At 39.2% G+C, this 18,675-nt stretch overlaps 2 protein-coding genes across 3 annotated transcripts in view; both read left to right on the top strand.

Annotated features, from left to right (window-relative positions):
* Positions 1-4,243: 4,243 nt before the first annotated feature.
* HOXD8 (homeobox D8) lies at positions 4,244-7,377 on the top strand. Of its 2 annotated transcripts, none has more exons than XM_031960422.1 (2): positions 4,244-5,468; positions 5,858-7,377. In XM_031960422.1, the coding sequence occupies exons 1-2, from the start codon at positions 4,832-4,834 to the stop codon at positions 6,148-6,150; spliced, it is 930 nt and encodes a 309-aa protein (XP_031816282.1). In that variant the 5' UTR covers positions 4,244-4,831; the 3' UTR covers positions 6,151-7,377. The 2 variants fall into 2 exon arrangements, with proteins under 2 accessions (XP_031816282.1, XP_003764044.2); XM_003763996.4 differs by having other exon boundaries at positions 4,246-5,468; positions 5,855-7,377.
* Positions 7,378-11,458: 4,081 nt separating this feature from the next.
* Positions 11,459-18,675, top strand: part of HOXD4 (homeobox D4) — a 31,701-nt gene continuing 24,484 nt past the window's right edge. The window contains exon 1 of the mRNA XM_012544838.3: positions 11,459-12,098. The gene's annotated coding sequence lies outside the window, so the exon portion shown is untranslated. The remainder of the gene's footprint in view (positions 12,099-18,675) is intronic.

Here is an 18,675-nt window from a genome sequence, read left to right as displayed (position 1 = left end):
ACCTATAATTCTTTTAAAACAGGAAGAACCAAGGTATAATAAAGCCATTGAGATGGCTAGACGTCTGGACCTAATGAGTTTACGATATGCCTGGCGCTTTGCTTTGAAACCATCTTATTTTGATGTTTGTGTTTGTTAGAGGGGAAGAAGAAATGTGGACAAAACTAGGTCTTAAAATTTAGACAATAAAAAATAAATAAGTTAGAGTTTGATGAAGATAACACAACTTAAGGAAAGTTGATGTTGAGGTATGGACACTTACCAAAAAATAAATAAATAAAGAGGGAAGGAAAAGAAAAAAGAAATGGAAGAAACTGGAGACTTTTTTTTTTTTTTTTTTTTGGTAAAAATGAGTTTATTACTTAACAGTTACCATCAGGAATTCCTATATTTTTACAACCGCCAGCATGCTGCTGATACATATAAATTTAACATATCTTTAGTCATTTCAAAGATGTAACTCTAATGTGAACTTGAGGTTTTTGTTTGTTTGATTTGGTTTTAAAGTTAAAGTCAGGTAGTCCACCGACAAGCAAGCTGTACTGAATAATTGTACAGTCTCCTGTCTCTGGAAAGATCTTGCACATAATTTGGATTCTTCTCAAGTAAAATACTCTAAATACACTGATATCTACTTAGCTTTTATTCTGATTAGGAGGAAAATGTTTTAACAATGTTTAGAAAACATTGAAACTTGTGACAGCTTTTGTTCTTCAAGTCCAAGAAGAACTGCATATAATTTCAATTCCATCTGTGCCTTTTGGAATTATTACAAAAAGCATATTGTTATGCATTTAAATCCAAACATGCAAATGGGAGAATAGAGCTATTCAGCTGTGCTATTCATCAGTTCAATATTAGGGGGAAAACCATTTTAAATCTAGCTTAGAGGACAAGGAATTTTTCAGCAAAAGAGGCTTAAGGAAGCAAAATGATAAGGATTAAAATAGAATAAATTATTGATTACTTTCAGTGGCAACCATATCTTTAAGGAAGAAAGTTAAGGGTTGTTTTGTTTTGTTTTGTTTATAATTAGTGGTAGTTCTCAGCCTATTTTCTTGAGGAAAAAACCTCTTGCAGCCAGTAGTTAGAAAATTGTGGAATTTATCATACCCAGTTGATAAGTATAATTGAAAGGGGCCAGTATTAAATGAGAAACTTTAGTGCCTTCTAGAACTGTGTCAAAGCTTTAGATAAAGTTTGAACTCGAATCAATCTCCATTCAATCTCTCCTTATTTTGAATTAGTTCTCTGTTTGCTTCACTTTACTTGTTGACAAGCAAAGGGACAAAACATTATTAGCCAAGAAAGAGAGACAGAGACAGACAAAAAGATAAAGACAGAGACGAGAGAAAATTTCAAGTTGGTTTAAATAAATGTGAGACCGACATTTGGGTTGATATAGATTTCATTTGGCCACTAGAGGGAGTTGTTGCTCCACTTTCCGAACTCATAAAGCCACGGGTTCCTTGACTAGAAATATTTTTATTAAAAGTATTTATAATGCTATTTCAATCCTAAATTAGGATGATTTTAACCCAAAATATACAAACTTCACTATTCAATCCTTCATCCAGATTTGTTTGAAATAAAATTTGGACTCAATCAATATTTCTTAAAAGTTGGAAATTTCATTGCTGGAGCTATAAAACAGGAAGGTGTTTGAATATATTTTATCAAAATAGAAATGTATAAAACAACATATCTTTATTTACAAAGCTAATAGAATTATATTCTATTCTGCCTAAAATAGATTTTTTAAAAAGTGTCAGTGTTTTTTTCTGATAGAGGTATAAATGAAAACCTTGAAATGTTTTCTGAAATTAGGCCTGATTGTATAGAAAGGAATTCCATGGGGCTCCAGTTCAGTTCCCAGAAACTCCGAACTCTTGGAAAGTACCGAAATGCAATATTTCCATAATGTATACTTCCAATTTAATTTGGGCACATTGATTTATTGTGAGGTTTAAGTACACACATGCTTTTCTTAGAAAAGGAACTAAACAGATTAGAAAATAGCTGGTTTTCTAAGTCCTTTTATTTTAATTGAAAATCATTTCTGAATTTATTTTGCTGAAATAATTTAAAGATTGGTAAGTGTCAGAATCAGGTTTTAGGATTTTCAATATTCATTGAAAATATATGAATGATTACTATTCAAAATTAAATCTCTCTTCCTCAACATTAACAAAATTCACATAATTTATTTTTAACTTGTGCATTCATACCATATCAATTTAGATAAAATTACTTGATTAAAACACTTAAAAATTTTCTGGGGATTATTTAAGACCTTGCTAGCAATGTGGACCAACATAAAAGGAGTATCTATATAGTTGGAAATAATTTCCCTTAGGTCAATGTGGGATCATCTTCTGTTTTAAAATACTTTTCTTCTTTAATTTGCAACCTTGCCTGAATACATTTTAGATTAAAATGGAAACTCTTCCGTGGTGGTTTTGGTGAGTCTTGGATTTCTGTTTAAAAGGACGGTCAGCTTGAAGCGATTACAACATAAATTTATACCACGGAAAAAATTTGCTTGGTAACCTAGACAGACTGGGGGGAGGGGGAAAGAGGGGAAGAACACCCATTACATTTATTGGACATTTTTAAAAGGGGAAGAGAGAAAAAGAAGAGAGGGAGGTGGGTGGAGAAGGAGGTTGACTGTAATGCGAATCAGCTTTGGAGTGTGTTTTCTGGAATCATAAATATTTTTGCGGATTCACACCAGACTTCGCCACATGGCCCAAGCTGCTTCTCCTTACAGCCTAGATCACAGCCCAGAATTCGTTCTGCTTCTTTTTCCTTCTTTCTTTCGTCCTTATTCCTTCCTTCTTTCCTTCCTTCCTTCCTTCCTTCCTTCCTTCCTTCCTTCCTTCCTTCCTTCCTTCCTTCCTTCCTTCCTTCCTTCCTTCCTTCCTTCCTTCCTTCCTTCTTTCCTTCCTTTTTTCTTCGTCTTTCTTTCCTTCCTTCCCTTCTTTCCTTTCCTTTTTTTCCCTTTATTTCATGTTTTCTCCTTTTTTTCTCCCTTTTTTCTTCTTTCTTTCTTTTTCCTCCTTTCTTTTTAAGGAAGAAATCCATATACTTTTATATGCGGTACATCAAAGACTTACGAGGAACTAAAATTTTAGATAAATGAGAAACTTCCTGGAGCAAATTGGAATTAGTGGGATCCTAAATACAGGGACCTTAATCCCTTTTGTTTCCAGAACTTTATCACACCATTCTGTTTCTTTTGGAGGGTATTTAGGGAAAGCTTTAGGCACCTCACCCAGCCTGAAACAAAGCCCTGCTATGCTAGAGTTCTGCACTTGAGCTGGATTGAGAGCAACGAGGCCGGTACCTGGAGAATTACCAACAAGCTGGAATGTGAGTTCTTCTTTTCCCTTTCTCAGAATATTTCTTTCCCATTTTCTATTCCATCCTCAAGCAATACTAATTTCTACCCACATATTTTTCTCTCCTCACCCCCCCCCCCCACTTGCCTGAAGAATGACGTCCACCAAGAATGAAATGATGGAAAGTATATTCATAGGCATGATTTCCATTAAATATCAATTAACCTGAGAGCTTCAGCCATGCATGCAATGCGTCAAGGGTAAATGTACATCTCATTTCCAAACGACCTGCTGGGCTGGAAAATAGTTTTGATTCGCTTTGATAACACCCTGGATTTTAGACTGCTTCTGTGCATTTTAATGAAACTACTTTTAAATTTCCAAGCAGAAACGCATGTCCACAGGATACAATGTGCCCACTCCCTCGGATACATATTTGTTTCTGGGTTATATACTCAGTTATTTTGTGTTCAATTACAACAGTACAAACTAAACAGAAGGTTCTCAATGGAGTGTTCCGAGAGTTCAGGGGACAGTTTACTTTGTGCCCTCTGGGAATGACCTACTCTCTTCTCCCAAGTGTAAGGCTCTGCCTTTCCCCTTTCTCCTGCCTTGGGGATTTGCCATTCCCATCCCATCAGGGAGGGACAATAAGCCCTTGGCAGTGCTGCTTTATGGGCCCCCTTTAAGGCCAGCGGAAGTATCCCTTTGTAGGGAGTGAGCTGTCCCGTTGAGCTTCAGTAGCCTTCTCTCGAAACCACTGAATCACTCCGCGATGGTTATCTCGGCCTCCGTCTCCCTGCCTCTCCGCTCAGTGGCGTAGTGCAAAAATGCCTTGCCAGAGCGTACAGAGGCAGCAGCCGCAGCGGCGGCGGGGGTGGGAGGGGAAAGCGGGGGGGTTATTTGAGGGAGGAGGTGAGGGGTGGCAGTGAAAGTTTTTTTTTCCTTTTTTTTTTTTCCTTTCGCCTCCGGTGCGGTAAATGTAAACTGAAGCCAAAGATTCCCCCCTGCGCTTAGGTGCACTTTTTTTTCCCCTGATACACTCAGGGCTGCCTTGTGCCTAATAGGAAACAGTGGAGGCAGTGGGGCAGGTCACCCCGGGCGCCGCCGATTATATTGCAGCCCCGGCCACGGCGCGCGCGGAGAGGCAGAGAGAGTGGCGCGCGGGGCAGAACCAAGAGGGCGCGCGGGGGCTGGGCGCAGCCGGGTAGCGCGCGGGGGGCCCAGATCTAGAGAGCGGGCGCAAAAGCCACAGAGGCGCGCGGCGCTGGGGTCATAAACGCCCAAGATTAGAGCCTTTCGGCTCCCCGGCCCTCGGAGGTTGCAGCGACGTAGCGGCGGCGGCGACGGCAGCAGCAGCATAAAGGGCACTCGGCCGCTCCCTCGAGCTTCCTCCCGCGCGCACTCCTCGCCCGGCCCGGGGCCGCCCTCTCGCTCCGTTGTAGCCGCCGCCGCCCCAGCCCCAGCCCCTGCGCGCGCCACTCGCCCCGATGAGCTCCTATTTTGTGAACCCGCTGTACTCCAAGTACAAGGCGGCGGCAGCAGCGGCGGCGGCGGCGGCGGCGGCGGCGGCGGGCGAGGCCATCAATCCCACATACTACGACTGTCACTTTGCACCCGATGTCAGCGGCCGCCACGCCGCCGCCGCCGCCGCCGCCGCCGCCCTACAGCTGTATAGTAACAGCGCCGCCGGCTTCCAGCATCACCACCATCACCACCACCACCACCAGCCGCAGCAGCAGCCGCCGCCGCCGCAACCTCAGCAGCAGCCTCACCCAGGACCAGCTAGCGGCGGCGGCGGGGGCCCGGACTACTACCATCCCGCCGGGGGGAGTCCGGCCTCTGCCTACCAACCGGCCCCCCCTCCTCCTCCGCATCCTCCTCCTCCGCCTCCGCCTCCTCCGCCGCCGCCTCCCCCCTGCAGTGGGATTGCCTGTCACGGGGAGCCCGCTAAATTTTACGGATACGATAACTTACAGAGACAGCCGATTTTTACGACCCAGCAAGAGGCCGAGCTGGTACAATATCCTGACTGTAAATCGTCCAGTGGTAATATTGGCGAGGACCCAGACCACTTAAATCAGAGCTCGTCTCCTTCTCAAATGTTTCCCTGGATGAGACCACAAGGTTGGGATGCAGTTTAAAAAAGAGAAAGAGTGAGAGAAAGAGGAAAATTTTACTTTCACCTCACGTTTTAGCTTTAAACTTCTTTCCCCCTCCCTGCCTTTTTACTTGCCGTAATCGCAGTGGCTTTTGATTATAAAGTACTACAGTGTATATATGCACATATATATCGAAAATAGATTAGTGTAAGGATACAGCTGCCAGCTTAACTTATGTTATACTTTCTCTTCCTCCATACATACATATCTATTTATTACGGATCTACAACTTAGCAATATAGGTGTTTCCCCATACATAAGATAAATCTTTACCAATATGCAGAGACACCAATAAACTCTGTGCTTTTAAAAACTGTTTTTTTTTTTCCCTTTTTTGTTTGTTTTAATCAGCAGCTCCTGGTAGGAGGAGAGGAAGACAAACGTACAGTCGTTTCCAAACGCTAGAGCTGGAAAAGGAATTCCTTTTTAACCCTTATCTGACCAGGAAGAGAAGGATTGAGGTTTCCCACGCTCTAGGACTCACCGAGAGGCAGGTAAAGATATGGTTTCAGAACAGGAGAATGAAATGGAAAAAAGAGAACAACAAGGACAAATTTCCAGTTTCCAGGCAGGAGGGGAAAGAAGGGGAAACAAAAACAGAAGCACATGATTTGGAAGAGGACAGAGCTGAAGGCCAGACAAATTAACTTATGCCTTTAAAAATTTACCGTAGACTATTAAAAATAATGATCAACATATGCTGGTGAACGCCACCTGTTTTCTTTGTTGTAAAGGATTCTTCCTGTATTTCAAGCTACCCTAATGTCACTGCTCTAGATGTTTCTATGCTTTAAGAGGTGTTTGAGTTTTTTTTTTTTTTTAAATCAGAGAATAGAAACAATTAGCTGTGGCTTTTTTTTTTTTTTTGGTGGAAATTTGATAATGACTTTGTAGCAATATTTTTAAATTGCAATTTTCAATATCTAAGCTGATGATTTGCCTCAACAACATAAACTTCCTAATGATAAGCACGAATAGTTGAACCTAAAATGCTTTATTAATCGAAACAAGTGCACTTGAACATTTTAAAACTTTTTTTCTTGTGGTGAGTAAATTAAAAGAAATCTATTAGTTTTTATGAAGAAATTATGTCAGCAGAATATTTACTTTATATTATTTGATTAAAATAAATGTAAAATGTTTTATTTATGTTTTTTTTTTCCCTTACGCTTTTGTAATGAATGGCTTTGTTGCCTTTTGTTTATTTCTAGAGCTTTTTTTTTTTTTTGGCATTTATATACATATATATATATATAATATCTCGGGGAAAAGTTTGGGCCAAATATCTTAAAAGCACAATATAACTGCAAAAGTGCACTCTATATATAGTCTGGGGACTTGAAAAAGCACTTAAGTTTATGGAAACTGTACCGGTGACAAAAGTTTTACTGCAACGTCAAAGTTGACAATTAATCTTTTGTTAAATTCCATGCAAATTATGGCAACTAAATCATCTAATGAATGAATACTTGAAAAGCAAATGATATCATTCTTGATCACTATTCATGCCGGGCCAGTTGCACGGTAAAATACTACTTCATTCTCAATTTTCCTTCTATTTTCTGTTTGAACCGCTGTTGTAATTTCCCTAAGTCACTTATTTGTACCGACTCCGTGATTTTTCTTTGTTTATAGAGTAGGTGCCATATTTATTTGTATTACCTGCATTTTATTAATGAGATCATGTTGAGCTAACTGAAAACTACGACTCCACTTGTGTTAGCTGGTACGTCTTCAAGTTTCATCCATGAAAACAATGGCTCCACCTATTTGAAATGAACACTGTGATCAAACATCTAAAATGCTTGTGTAACTAACACCCGCTAATAGAACATATCTATCCCTTCAATAAAAACAAAACCAAACAGAAAGGATCTCCTTCCTTGAGCCTGTGTTTGTAGCGCCGAAAGACTTTCTCTTAAGCCACAACGTATCAGCTGAAAGCAAAATAAAGTTCATTTTGGTGGATACGTTTTATTTTTTTACACACACACACACACACACACACACACACACACACTACAAGGAAGCTTCCAGAATGATGTTGTCTGATGTCCCCAGTTCTTCTCTCTGTAATTTTTCTAAGATTCCATGAAAGCTGTTACCCAAACAATACATTATCAGCTGCCTGAGTCATATCTAAAAATGTTCTGAATTCCTGATTTTACAGATTATAACCAACAAAAGTTATACAGGAGCTACAATTTTAGGATGAAAGTTTCAAGAATGTGAAGGCATTATTATAACGTAATAAATGTCTATCTAAAATAAACAAAACTACCACTTACACAAAAAGGAAAGTTATGTGGCATTCCTATATTTACTTTTTGAGTAAGCCATAGTTTATTTTTAGCATTTAAAAATGTTCTCTATGATTAATTTCCATTGCTTTGGATCTTAGTATAATCTTAAAATTTGAGAAATCTAGGTTACTCGTGGGGAAAGGCTTGCATTGACAGCAGATAGACATGAGTATCCAATAGGCAAAAGAGACTGAAGGGCACATTGACCTAAACCCAGGAAAAGACAAGTTTAAGTCATGGTCGAACCCTATTTAAGAAACATTTGTGCAAAAAAAAAAAAAAAAAAAAAAAAAAAAAAGACAGCTGCACACATTATGGTGGATTTATGAGCATTTTTTCTATTAACTGTGCCAGATTTTTCTCGATATGAACAGAAGAAACCTTCTGATGAATTTTCACAGATGAGAATTTCTTCACATTTTTCTTTTATCCAGACCCCAACTGGCACAGTGTTTAGGGATTTTGCTTCACATATTGAAGAACACTAAGTTGTTGCATTTAATGATTCTCCCAACCTAAAAAAGATCTGATTTAGGCCAGCAACTGACTGGGACCAGGAATCCACATTAAAAGAGAGTCCTCGTTGAATAGAAATGTTTGAATGGGCATGTTCAGTAATTAATGCATCCTCTGAAAACATAGAAAGTTGGATAGGAGGTTCTCACTAAAGTAGGAAGGAAAGATCAAAATATGCCTATTTTCTAACAATCCAATCTGCCAGTCTGAATCTAATGTGCCATGCTAAGCACTGCTTTTACAAAATCCCTCCCCACTCCACTATAAAATAGTCCATTTTGATTTCACAAAAAAATCATGTTAGTAGGCTATTTTGGAGAAATATTGGAATATATCTATATACGTATGTATATGTATGCATATATATATACACATCCATATTATACATGGATACATATACATATATTGTATATACATATGCATATGGTATGTATACATATGAATATGTACATGCAGATATCTATCAATAGATACTAGATAAGTAATTATATATATAAGTATACAGGAAGAGAGATTGTACCCATGTGCACAAATAAATTGAAAGAAATTACATACTCTGCATATGTGTACATTCATATACACATCACGTTCTTTCTCAATGCAGAAGGTTGCCCTTGGACATGCACCTACAGTAGTATTTCTTTCAGAGAGACTCACAATGACAGACATTCAAGAAGCACTTCTAATTGGTTAGAATCTGTAAACATCAGAGCACTGCGGCAAGCTATCGAGCAAACATTTTGCCGCAGAAATTTGCATAAACCTTCAGAGAATCCCCAGCTACCAAATAGTTCTTAGCAGAATTCAGATGTAGTACTCTCCTATGAGAATTTTATACAATTATATTTTGTTTAATCATATACCATATTATTAACACTATATTTTTAAATGCTATAGATTCAGTTCTACTTAGGATATCAGGATGAACGGAAGAAGGGCCAAAGAGGCACAAAGGCAAATGGGAAACGTAAAGATCGTTAACTGAAAAGCAGATTTAGCAATAGACACTTTGTAAGGCCTTATGCAATGGAGAATGTTACTTAACACTTCCCAGAAATAAATGTGCAATTATGAATATATTTTTGGTAGGAAGAATTGCCCCCACTATAATCTGAAAATAAGACAGATGGAAATAAATGTCTTCTTTTAATAGGAAATACCAGACTAACAGCACAAAAGGAAGTAGATGAACTGGTCTTTGATATTATTTCACAGAAAATTTTACAAATAATCATAGTTTGGTGCTTAGTTTCGGCATATATAGTCCAGTGTCAGAGGGTTCAAAGCCTTATGAACCCTTTCCATTTATCTGAATGATCAAAAGTATTCTTTTTAAGATGGTCTCTGTGTTCTTATGTTGGAGACTGTGCCTATTCTCATCACACTGCCAATGTTCATTGAATCCTGTAGGTATATAAAAAGGAGAGAGGGAAAAGGTTATTTAATAAAGTAATGCCTGTAACTGTAATTACTCCCTCTTCAAGACCCTTCAGCCAATATGTAAGGTTGTTAATTGACACATTTCTTTCTTTCTTTCTTTCTTTTTTTCTTTCTTTCTTTCTTTCTTTTTTTTTTTTTTTTTTTTTTTTGAGTTAGAGATTTCATGTCTGATGGAAACAAATGATTTAAATCTATGTAATACAAGGTCAGCCCAGCTTGGGAGAGGAAAAATAGACATGTTATAGAGGAGTATCATTATATAAATGTGTATTTAAAGTACATAGGTTAATACATTTAAGCTCATTGGGTATGTATACATAAACGGTGGCTGTCTGCACATGAAAGACACATCTAGCATGGTGGTTTCTATAGGCTCCATAATAATAACCTAAGAAAAATCACCACTACTAGAGTTGGGGATGGAAATGGGAAGAAAGGGACATATTATGTTTAAGGTATTTCAAAATCAGCTTGAAATTTTCATTAATAACCATTAGGATTGCTTCATGAAAGCTATAGCTCTTCTAGAAGTATATGCACATATGTACATATACCCTTATATGAGTATCTGTGTATGTTTTGTATTAAGAATCAGAAGGATTTATGTGTCTTGTAATTAAGGTGGGAGGAATCTATTTGTTGTTGACTTTTAAAGAATTAATGGTAATTATTTTTAAAAGGGAGAAAAAAGCTTCTCTCTCTCTCTCTCTCTCTCTCTCTCTCTCTCTCTCTCTCTCTCTCTCTCTCTCTCTCTCTCTCCTCCCTCTCTCTCCCCCATTGCAGTGTTATAGGCTTGTTTTATTGTTGTTGATTAAAAATGGGAGTGGGGGAGATAGAATTATTTGACTAAAATTAAATAGGCATGAGATCTACTACCCTCAGCAAAAACATATTAGTGTGGCATAACACACGCATACATATACACATTTTTTTAAACAGACACAGACACTTTTCCATCCTTAAATATTAAGTTGTTTATATTGATGTTTCCTGAGACAAGCACAGAAGTAGATTTCCGCAGTGAGTACTTAAATTAATATATTTTATAGTTTTACAAGAAAAAATAATATTTCCTACACTTTGGTCACAATATCAACTTCTCTTATATCCCAATTTAAAATAAGGAGTTGGGAGGGTTTCTTTCTTTATAGAGCTATGGTTTGGATGAGAACCTAATGGAGGGTATCATTGCTTTTAGCTGAGGGCAGTAAGAACAAACTATTCTGCAGTCAAGTAGTTTCCTTGGGGAAGGAGAAAGATAGAGGGAGTTTAAGCAGAGAGAGAGAGAGGGAAGGGGAAATAGGATACAATGAATTTAATTTCCTCCCTTACTATCTAGATTGGACGAGTTCAAATCTTTTACTGTGACATTATTCAACTGGACAGAAATGTTGGGCCAAACAGAAAATCATACGAAGGGAAGGGTGAAGAGAAATAAAGGGAAAATATGGGAAAGGGAAGGGGGAAAAAAGATAAAGTGGAAGGGGATGGGGAAGGTGAGAGACAGAGGGAGACATGGAGAGATAGAGACATAGAGCGGGAGAGGGAGAGGGAGACGAAAAAGAAGAGGGTGGGAGAGGAGAGACAGACAGACAGACAGACAGAGACAGAGACAGAGAGAGGGGAGGAGAGAGAAAGAGAGAGAGAGAGAGAGAGAGAGAGAGAGAGAGAGAGAGAGAGAGAGAGAGAGAGAACATGGCGCTTGTGAGCTGTATGTGCAAAATCCGCAAGGAATTGCAGTAAATTCCTTTTTGTTTGAAGAAAATTTACAACTTGGTAATAGACCTTTTTATGACCTATTTGCGGTCGTCATTGGCTGCGGCTGGTCATGTGCAGGCTCCGCTCGCCTTCATGGCCTTTTTCCTGATTTCCCTGGCGAATTTCCCCCTGCATTCTGCCTTCCGAGAGCCTCACCCCCTCTTTTTTTTCTAACCTTTGTCTCCGCAGAGGTGTATTCCAGTCGCTGGGATGCGTGTGTGCTGATTTCGGGACGGCTAGCACCATTAAAAATCCCTCCTGCTCCCAGCTTCTGGCTGCCTCTCTCTGACTCCAAGCTCTTAGAAGAATCTATTGCTGAGCATCTCGCCACCCGGTGACTAGCAGCTAACCAGCCTGCCAGGCGCCTATAGCGAGCTTGCACCGCAGTCCAAGGTTTTTAGTCCACTCCAGACTCTACCTGTTTGCTCCTCGATTATTTTTACTTTCCTCCTTTTATCCTTTTTTTTTTTTTTAAGATATTATTTGGTTTCTGGTGATGGGATTGTATTCATCCCAATGCCTAATGGATTACAGCAGCAGCCGGGGTGTTTCTCCACCTTCTCCTCTCCAAATATCGGGTAAGAGTTGTTTTTATTCTTTCTTTTCAATTTTTATTTCGTCCCCTCCCCCACTCTCTGACCGCCACCCCCTTAACCCTGGAGCCCCACTGCGGCGCTTCCCCGCCAGAGAGCTGCTGGAGAATGACTTGAGAAAAAGTCATAAAAGTGACTTGTTAGGTTGGATCTGCCTGCCTGAGGGTCTGTCTTTAGCTCCCAGACGTAGAGTTTCCGAAACCTAATTGACAGCTCCCCGCCCCTCTACCCCAGACCAAAAAGACCCTAATCTCCACCACCTGTCCCAGAGGTTACTTCCTTTCTTTGGATGAAGTAGGCAGAGGAGGGCGCTGAGCCTGACCTGTAGAGCAATAGTCCAGGGTGTCAGAATGGCCTTGGGCGCTGCGCATGTTGAGAATGGAGGTGCGGCAGAATGGACACCCCCACTCCTTGCTGGCGCGCGTTGGAAGACGGGGTGCGGAGATTTTCCTGTAAGTCTAAAGCTTGGCTTTTGGTGTAATAAAGGCCTTTCGACGTATTGGATGATTGTACGAAGTTTTGTGATTTGTCCGTGATTCTGAGAAGTCAGTCTCAAACCTGAAAGGTTAACAGGTGTTTTCTGCTTAGATTAAGGGTTAAATTGGTAGGTGTGTGGGTGTCATTAAAAATTTGCAAGACTGAATGTCACTGTAACGTTTTGGAAACTAAATTTTAATGAATACTATTGGACTTCAAAATTTTTGCATGTATTTGCACAGTGGCTTTCAAATGGGCCGAAAATAATATTTGTCTCCCTATTTCCTACTAATCCTCAAAGGTTCTTCCTGGATATTTTGTAATGCAGTATATTTCCAAGGGCTTAGAAGAAGTAAGGGAAAAATAGATATTCTATAAACTCAGCCTACAAATGTTCATTTTCTTGTAATAACGAAAATATGATTTGGGAATTGCTAGGGTCAATAGATATTTTTAAATGCTAAATATTTTTATGATTAAACGACTCTTGTTTTTCAATGTGTAGTGGAATTTTTGCTTTCTGTACACATCGTTAATTTAGTTTAAGAGCAGCCACCATTTATAAGATTAAAAAGACAACCTGTTTTAGAGTTCTTGAACATTAAACAAAATATTGCTTTCCTACTCATCTTACTCCAGTTAGTTCCCAACTCTTTATTACCAAAAGGAATGACATGGTTTAAAAAAAAAGATTTTCGGATCCAATAGTCATAAATTTATGTGGTAAACTTGTAATAATACAACGAAGATAAAGGATTCGAAATTATGGAAAATACACCCTGCATTGCGTAAAGGATTTTGCAAAGTTGACTTTTTCATCTAGCCTACATACTATGCTTTTTTCTAATGCTATCCTTTCCCTAAATATCTGCATTGACATTATCCCTTTAAACCTTTGGAAGACTTAACATCTTTTTAGATTTTTTTTCTTTAGCAATTAACACCAAAATCGCTCTGATTTCAAAATGGAGGTTTACAATTTGTTAGTGAGGTGGCTGAAGAGAAATGACTGTCATCGTTCAGTAACCTCCGGAAATAATGAGTCTTCTGACCTATTTTATAAGCAGTTCTTATTCTGAGAAACATTCAAACACTGATATTCTTCTTTAAATTTTGTAATATAATCCTTTAGTTATAAAGAAGCCCCTGAACTATGTCATTTCACATTCTGCCCCTCCCCCATCTCCACTCTTCCATCTTTAATAAGTTATAATAAGACCAGAAAGATAAGTTGCAACTATAAAGAAATATTTCATAGATATGTCTAAGTATTAAAGCTATTGTATTAGTTTCCGTTATACGATATCACTGAACTCAATAGATGTGCATCCAAAGAGGAATCAGTGATGGAGGCATATGGTTTCACGCAGCTGAGGATGATGTCATGGATTCAGACATGGTGGACCTAGAGATAATTCCAAATGCCACAATATATTTTCAAGTGCTTAGTAAAAGTAAGTGACCAATTGCATTTAGGGAAATGAGTAATTCCTAAAACGTGTTGGATGGAAGCTCTTAAGTCAATCAGAAACACATTTAATACCTTTGCTGCAGCCAAAAGAGCCACTATTAATGAATGTTGAAATGAAACGAAACCAAAAATGGCTGGAAACTAAAAGCAATTGCCTGCTTTTGTATGAAACTCCCTTCGTGCTTGGCCAAAATCTCTGTCTATATATAGCCTATGAATTTGTGTTCTAGTGCTCTGTAGTGTCAAGGGATAGTGGGGGTGTCACTAACGTTGTCAACACAATGGGAAAGGGATTAAAAAAAGAGAGAGAAAATAAACGTGTCTAAGTCACAGGATACAAAATTCAGCTTATTTCTTTGCCAAAATTCCTTCCAAATAAGCATATTTCGCATGAGTTCTGCTTTCTGAGTCTTAGAAGCAGGGAAAATCTGAACAAAGACAGTATTTCACCCCTTGGTTGGCAGGCAGCTGTTAAAGGTATTTACAGCTCTGCTGCAGTGCGGCAGGGAAGGCAGAGTTTGAAGGGGGCGGGAGGGGAGGAGGACGGGAAGTTAAAGGAAACGCAAAACATCATAATGGTCCCAATACCAATTTGTATCCAACTTAAAATATGTATTTCTCTTTCCAATGGAAAATCCTTCTCAGCAATGGTCATTTATGCTTGGTAAAGAATGGAGGAATCCAGAGGAGAAAAATTCACCTCAGTAGGAGTATGTGGCCTTAATTTAAAAAAAAAAAAAAAAAAAAAAAAAGGCTCCGAGGAAGCTGTGTATTAGATTTTAGATCTTCTCTATAAATGGGAGGCTAGAGTTAGACTGCAACTCTCCTTACAGGGAAATGTAAATTCGGGAAGGACTGAGTTTATGATTATTTAAAATTTTTTCTTTCTTTTTTGGTTGTTGGTGGAAGGAAAGGCTCTTTCCTGGCTTTCTGGGGCTCATTTCAATTTCAGTTGTAGTGAATGACATCAAGCCTGTATGATTTCCTCCCCTCCCCCCATTTATCATTGTAGTACAGTGTAGGCGCAGAACTCTGCACCAAAACCAGGTCCAAGACTAGGGCACAAAGCTGTAAGCGCATGCGCAATGAAATACTCAGCCAGCCAAGCCCGGTTTGGGGTAGGGAAAAGAGGGGGAGGGGAAAGACACAGAAAAGAGATAGGAAGATTAAACTTAATCTTTTTCCTCTATTTATTGGAGAGTATTTACAATTCATCTTTCCTTAACTCCAGACTTCCATTTATAGAAAAAAATCTCTTTCCCACTGGTTTTTTCAAGACTTGGTCGTGTTCCTTTCAATCATTTTAATATCCTTTCTCCTAGTCTATTCACTGCAAACCTAAATTAAAAAACAAAACAAAACAAACAAACAAACAAACAAAAAACCAGAACAGGCTTGGTGCCAAAGGAAACACAATCTTCTTATCAGGTGTTTAAAAACTATATATATGGGACCCTTCAAAAATTTATGGGCTTGTTCTGTCTGCTTCATCTAGTTTGGGGAAAATGGGTTTGTTCTTGACCCAAGTTCACTTAAAACTAATCTCAGAAGCTCGGATCTTCTCGACCCTTACTATCGCTGTGTAGAGAATTGCAGTGCTTAGGAGGCAAGGATACAGCTCGTTGAGATCGATAGAATGAATAAACAAACTGCAGATATTTTCCTGAAGGTGTTTGCTATGGGCCCAGTGTCTTTGGAAACCTTACTGTGGTCAAGACAAAAATGGGGAATTGTTAGGAATACTGTGAAAAAATAAAGGGATTTGATTCACCAAGAGCTTTTCCCGACAAGAGAATAGGATCTTCGGTTCAATGTAGTTGCATTCTTCCAATTAGAAAAAGGCATAAGCCTTTCTCTGATGGTTTCTGAATAAGGGTTGCCTTTTTTTTTTTTTTTTTTTTTTTGCTGTCTGGCCTCTTGTCCAGGAGAAGGCGCTGTAGGACAAGTCTCACGCGAGTTCCAGCTCTGCACCAAATGCCCTGAGTAGGAGTTGGGGGCGGCGCGGTCGAGTGGGTGGTGGGAGGGGCACGTGACTCACCCTCCTGTTCTCTCCCTGGAGCCATACAGAAGCTGCTGCAAGTGCACGGAAGTATCTGGACTCTGCCAAACTGCCTGCTGGCGGGATCCGGAGGAGGGTGCTCAGAGTCACTGACCTGCTGGGCCAACAGGCTTAATCTCTTCTCTTTGATTTGGGCTGAGAGATCGAAGGGTTTGCATGCATACAGATATCTTCATCTTAACGTGTTCCTCCTTTTCCCCAAAGAGGTAGAGAAAATTTACATTAGAGTAACGAAAAATTTTGTGCTCCGAGAAGCAATTTCTAGGGATTTACCTTTACCTTGCCTTCGCCCTCCTACAGGGGGCATGCTTTCCTGCTGCAAGCCCCAATGCCCTCAAACCAGTCAGTCATTTCCACTTGCCTTTAACATCAAGACAACAAAACTGAAAAGGGAGGGGTGGGGGTGGGTGGGGAGTGAGGACAGTTTACAAACTTAAAGGAAACAAAATCCCCAAACAAATAGGTCTGTATTTTTTCTTACCCTGTGCCATTTGTTACTAATTTCCTAGGCTTGTGACTTCTTGACTAAGCACAAAAAAGGGACAAAATTAAAACCAAGCCTAACATGGTTTCTGAAATTCCACAGGAACCCTACTCATCTTAAAAGCTGTGCCCAGTCCTTCACCAAGATTCCCTTGGGTTTCAGGTCCCTAAATAAGTTTTCTTATTTACTCTATGTAGGTAGCCTATGGTGCAGATACTTCTAAATTGCATCCAGAGCAATTAATGGAAGTCTATCATTTCCCACCATATAGTCCTCTTTCTTCACAACTCCCATCCTGTCTCTACTTTAGGACAGTGTATTCCATGATACTTAGGCCTGATAGGTTTGTCAACTTCTCCCAGTCTCCTCAAACCAGAGTTTCCTGAGAGCTCTGCCACAGCATCGTAACTGGAATGGAATTCAGAAATCATCAAGGTCCACCTCTCTGAACCTGATTTTCTTTCTTTCTTTTTTTTTAATAATAGAGTTACGTCTGAAAATCTCTAAGGTTCCTTTCAGTTCTATAAGAACCTAGAGTAGTGCTTGACAAATAAGTGAAAAGCTGTTGGATTGATTTGAGCTATATTCAACGTTCCAGGGAAAATCCTGGATTCAACAGAGTTGGGGCAAGATAGCAAAACCCCTATGTACTATGACTGTGTGTCCTTAGTATTTGACTAAAGCCTAAGAAACATGTTTATGCTTATATTCTGTTTAACCTGCTCTGCTGCCATTCTCCCTTTCTTTCCCTATTCCCCTCCAGCCAGGTATAGCCTTGATCTCTGTAGGTCAGAGAATTAGAAAGTATTAGAGCTGGAAGAGATTTCAGGAAGCATACAGTCCAGACTCATTACCAGTAAGAAAACGGAGGCTTATAAAAGTGAAGGCATTTGCTCAAGTTCATGCATCTACTTAATGACTAAAATTGAGTAGCAGAACTCAATACCATTCTAGAGACTTTTTCTTTACATTCTACTACCACTTTGTCTTTAGACTTCCTCTCAACTAAAGACAACTTCTTTGATATCGTGGTGCATCTCACCAATGTTGATACTCTTTTTAATAATATAGAATCACAATATATCCATTCCAATGCTTCTCAGTTTGACTCCTGTCCATGACCTCCTGTAATCCTTTATAAGAGAATCCCTCAACCTGCAAGGTACCTTCCTCTACATGTCTTACTATTGAATGATGACCAGTGGAGAACATAAGCTGTCTATTAGGTTAGCTAGGTGGCACAGTGGATAGAATGCCCCAGATAGGGCCTGGGCTCAGGAAGACCTGAGTTCAAATCCAGCTTTAGATACTTCTTAGCTCTATGACTCTGAAGTGACTTCACTTAAGTGCTGTCTGCTTCAGTTTCCTCTGCTGTAGTGGGGACAATAATACTATCTATCTCACAAGGTTGTTGTGAAGATAAAATGTGAGCTTACTACTGTACTTGACATGTAGTAGATGCTTAATAAATTCCTTCCCTTTCCTCCTTCATAGGCAGTCTCTTACTCTCTTGTTATCACCACCACAAGGAATCCTCCACTCCCACCACATATCTCTCTGATGATATAATTTAAAGTACTGTCAAAAAAAGATAGAATTAATCTTGTTCTAAATTTCCCAGAGATGTTGGTTTTTTTCTAAAGTTTCTGTTTCATAGAAGTATAGATGTATAGAGTATCAGAGTAGAAGGGACTCTAAAGTTTATTTAATCCAAGCTACTCATTTTGCAGATGAGAAAACCCAGGTTTCTAAATCATAAATTTCCTCAACCTTTATTGTATCATTTTTATAATAGTAGCAAAATACTGGAAACAAAGTGGGTACCATCAATTGGGGAAAGTCTGAACAAATTGTGTTATATCAATGTAGTGGAATATTATTGCACTGTATAAATATGAAGGATTTAGAGAAATTTAGGAAGATTTGTTAGAACTGATTCAGAACAAAGTAAGCAGGAGAACGTGATGACCACAATAATATAAAGGAAAACTATTTGGAAAAAGATTAGTACTCTGGTTAATGCAGTGACTAATGATGATTTTAGAAGACAGAGTAGCCCCTATTTCTGGGC

The sequence above is a fragment of the Sarcophilus harrisii genome, chromosome 3, assembly GCF_902635505.1.
Source record: "Sarcophilus harrisii chromosome 3, mSarHar1.11, whole genome shotgun sequence".
Lineage (NCBI taxonomy): Eukaryota > Metazoa > Chordata > Mammalia > Dasyuromorphia > Dasyuridae > Sarcophilus > Sarcophilus harrisii.
Note: the sequence above shows the minus strand (reverse complement) of the source record. Positions and strands in the feature narration are given on the sequence as shown.

What these genes read in the sequence shown, in the direction of transcription:
- HOXD8 (XM_003763996.4), top strand. Translation starts at nt 4,832, where the DNA reads ATGAGCTCCTATTTTGTGAACCCGCTGTACTCCAAGTACAAGGCGGCG. An exon ending in TCCCTGGATGAGACCACAAG is followed by an intron (nt 5,469 to 5,854) that starts GTTGGGATGCAG and finishes TGTTTTAATCAG; the next exon opens with CAGCTCCTGGTAGGAGGAGA.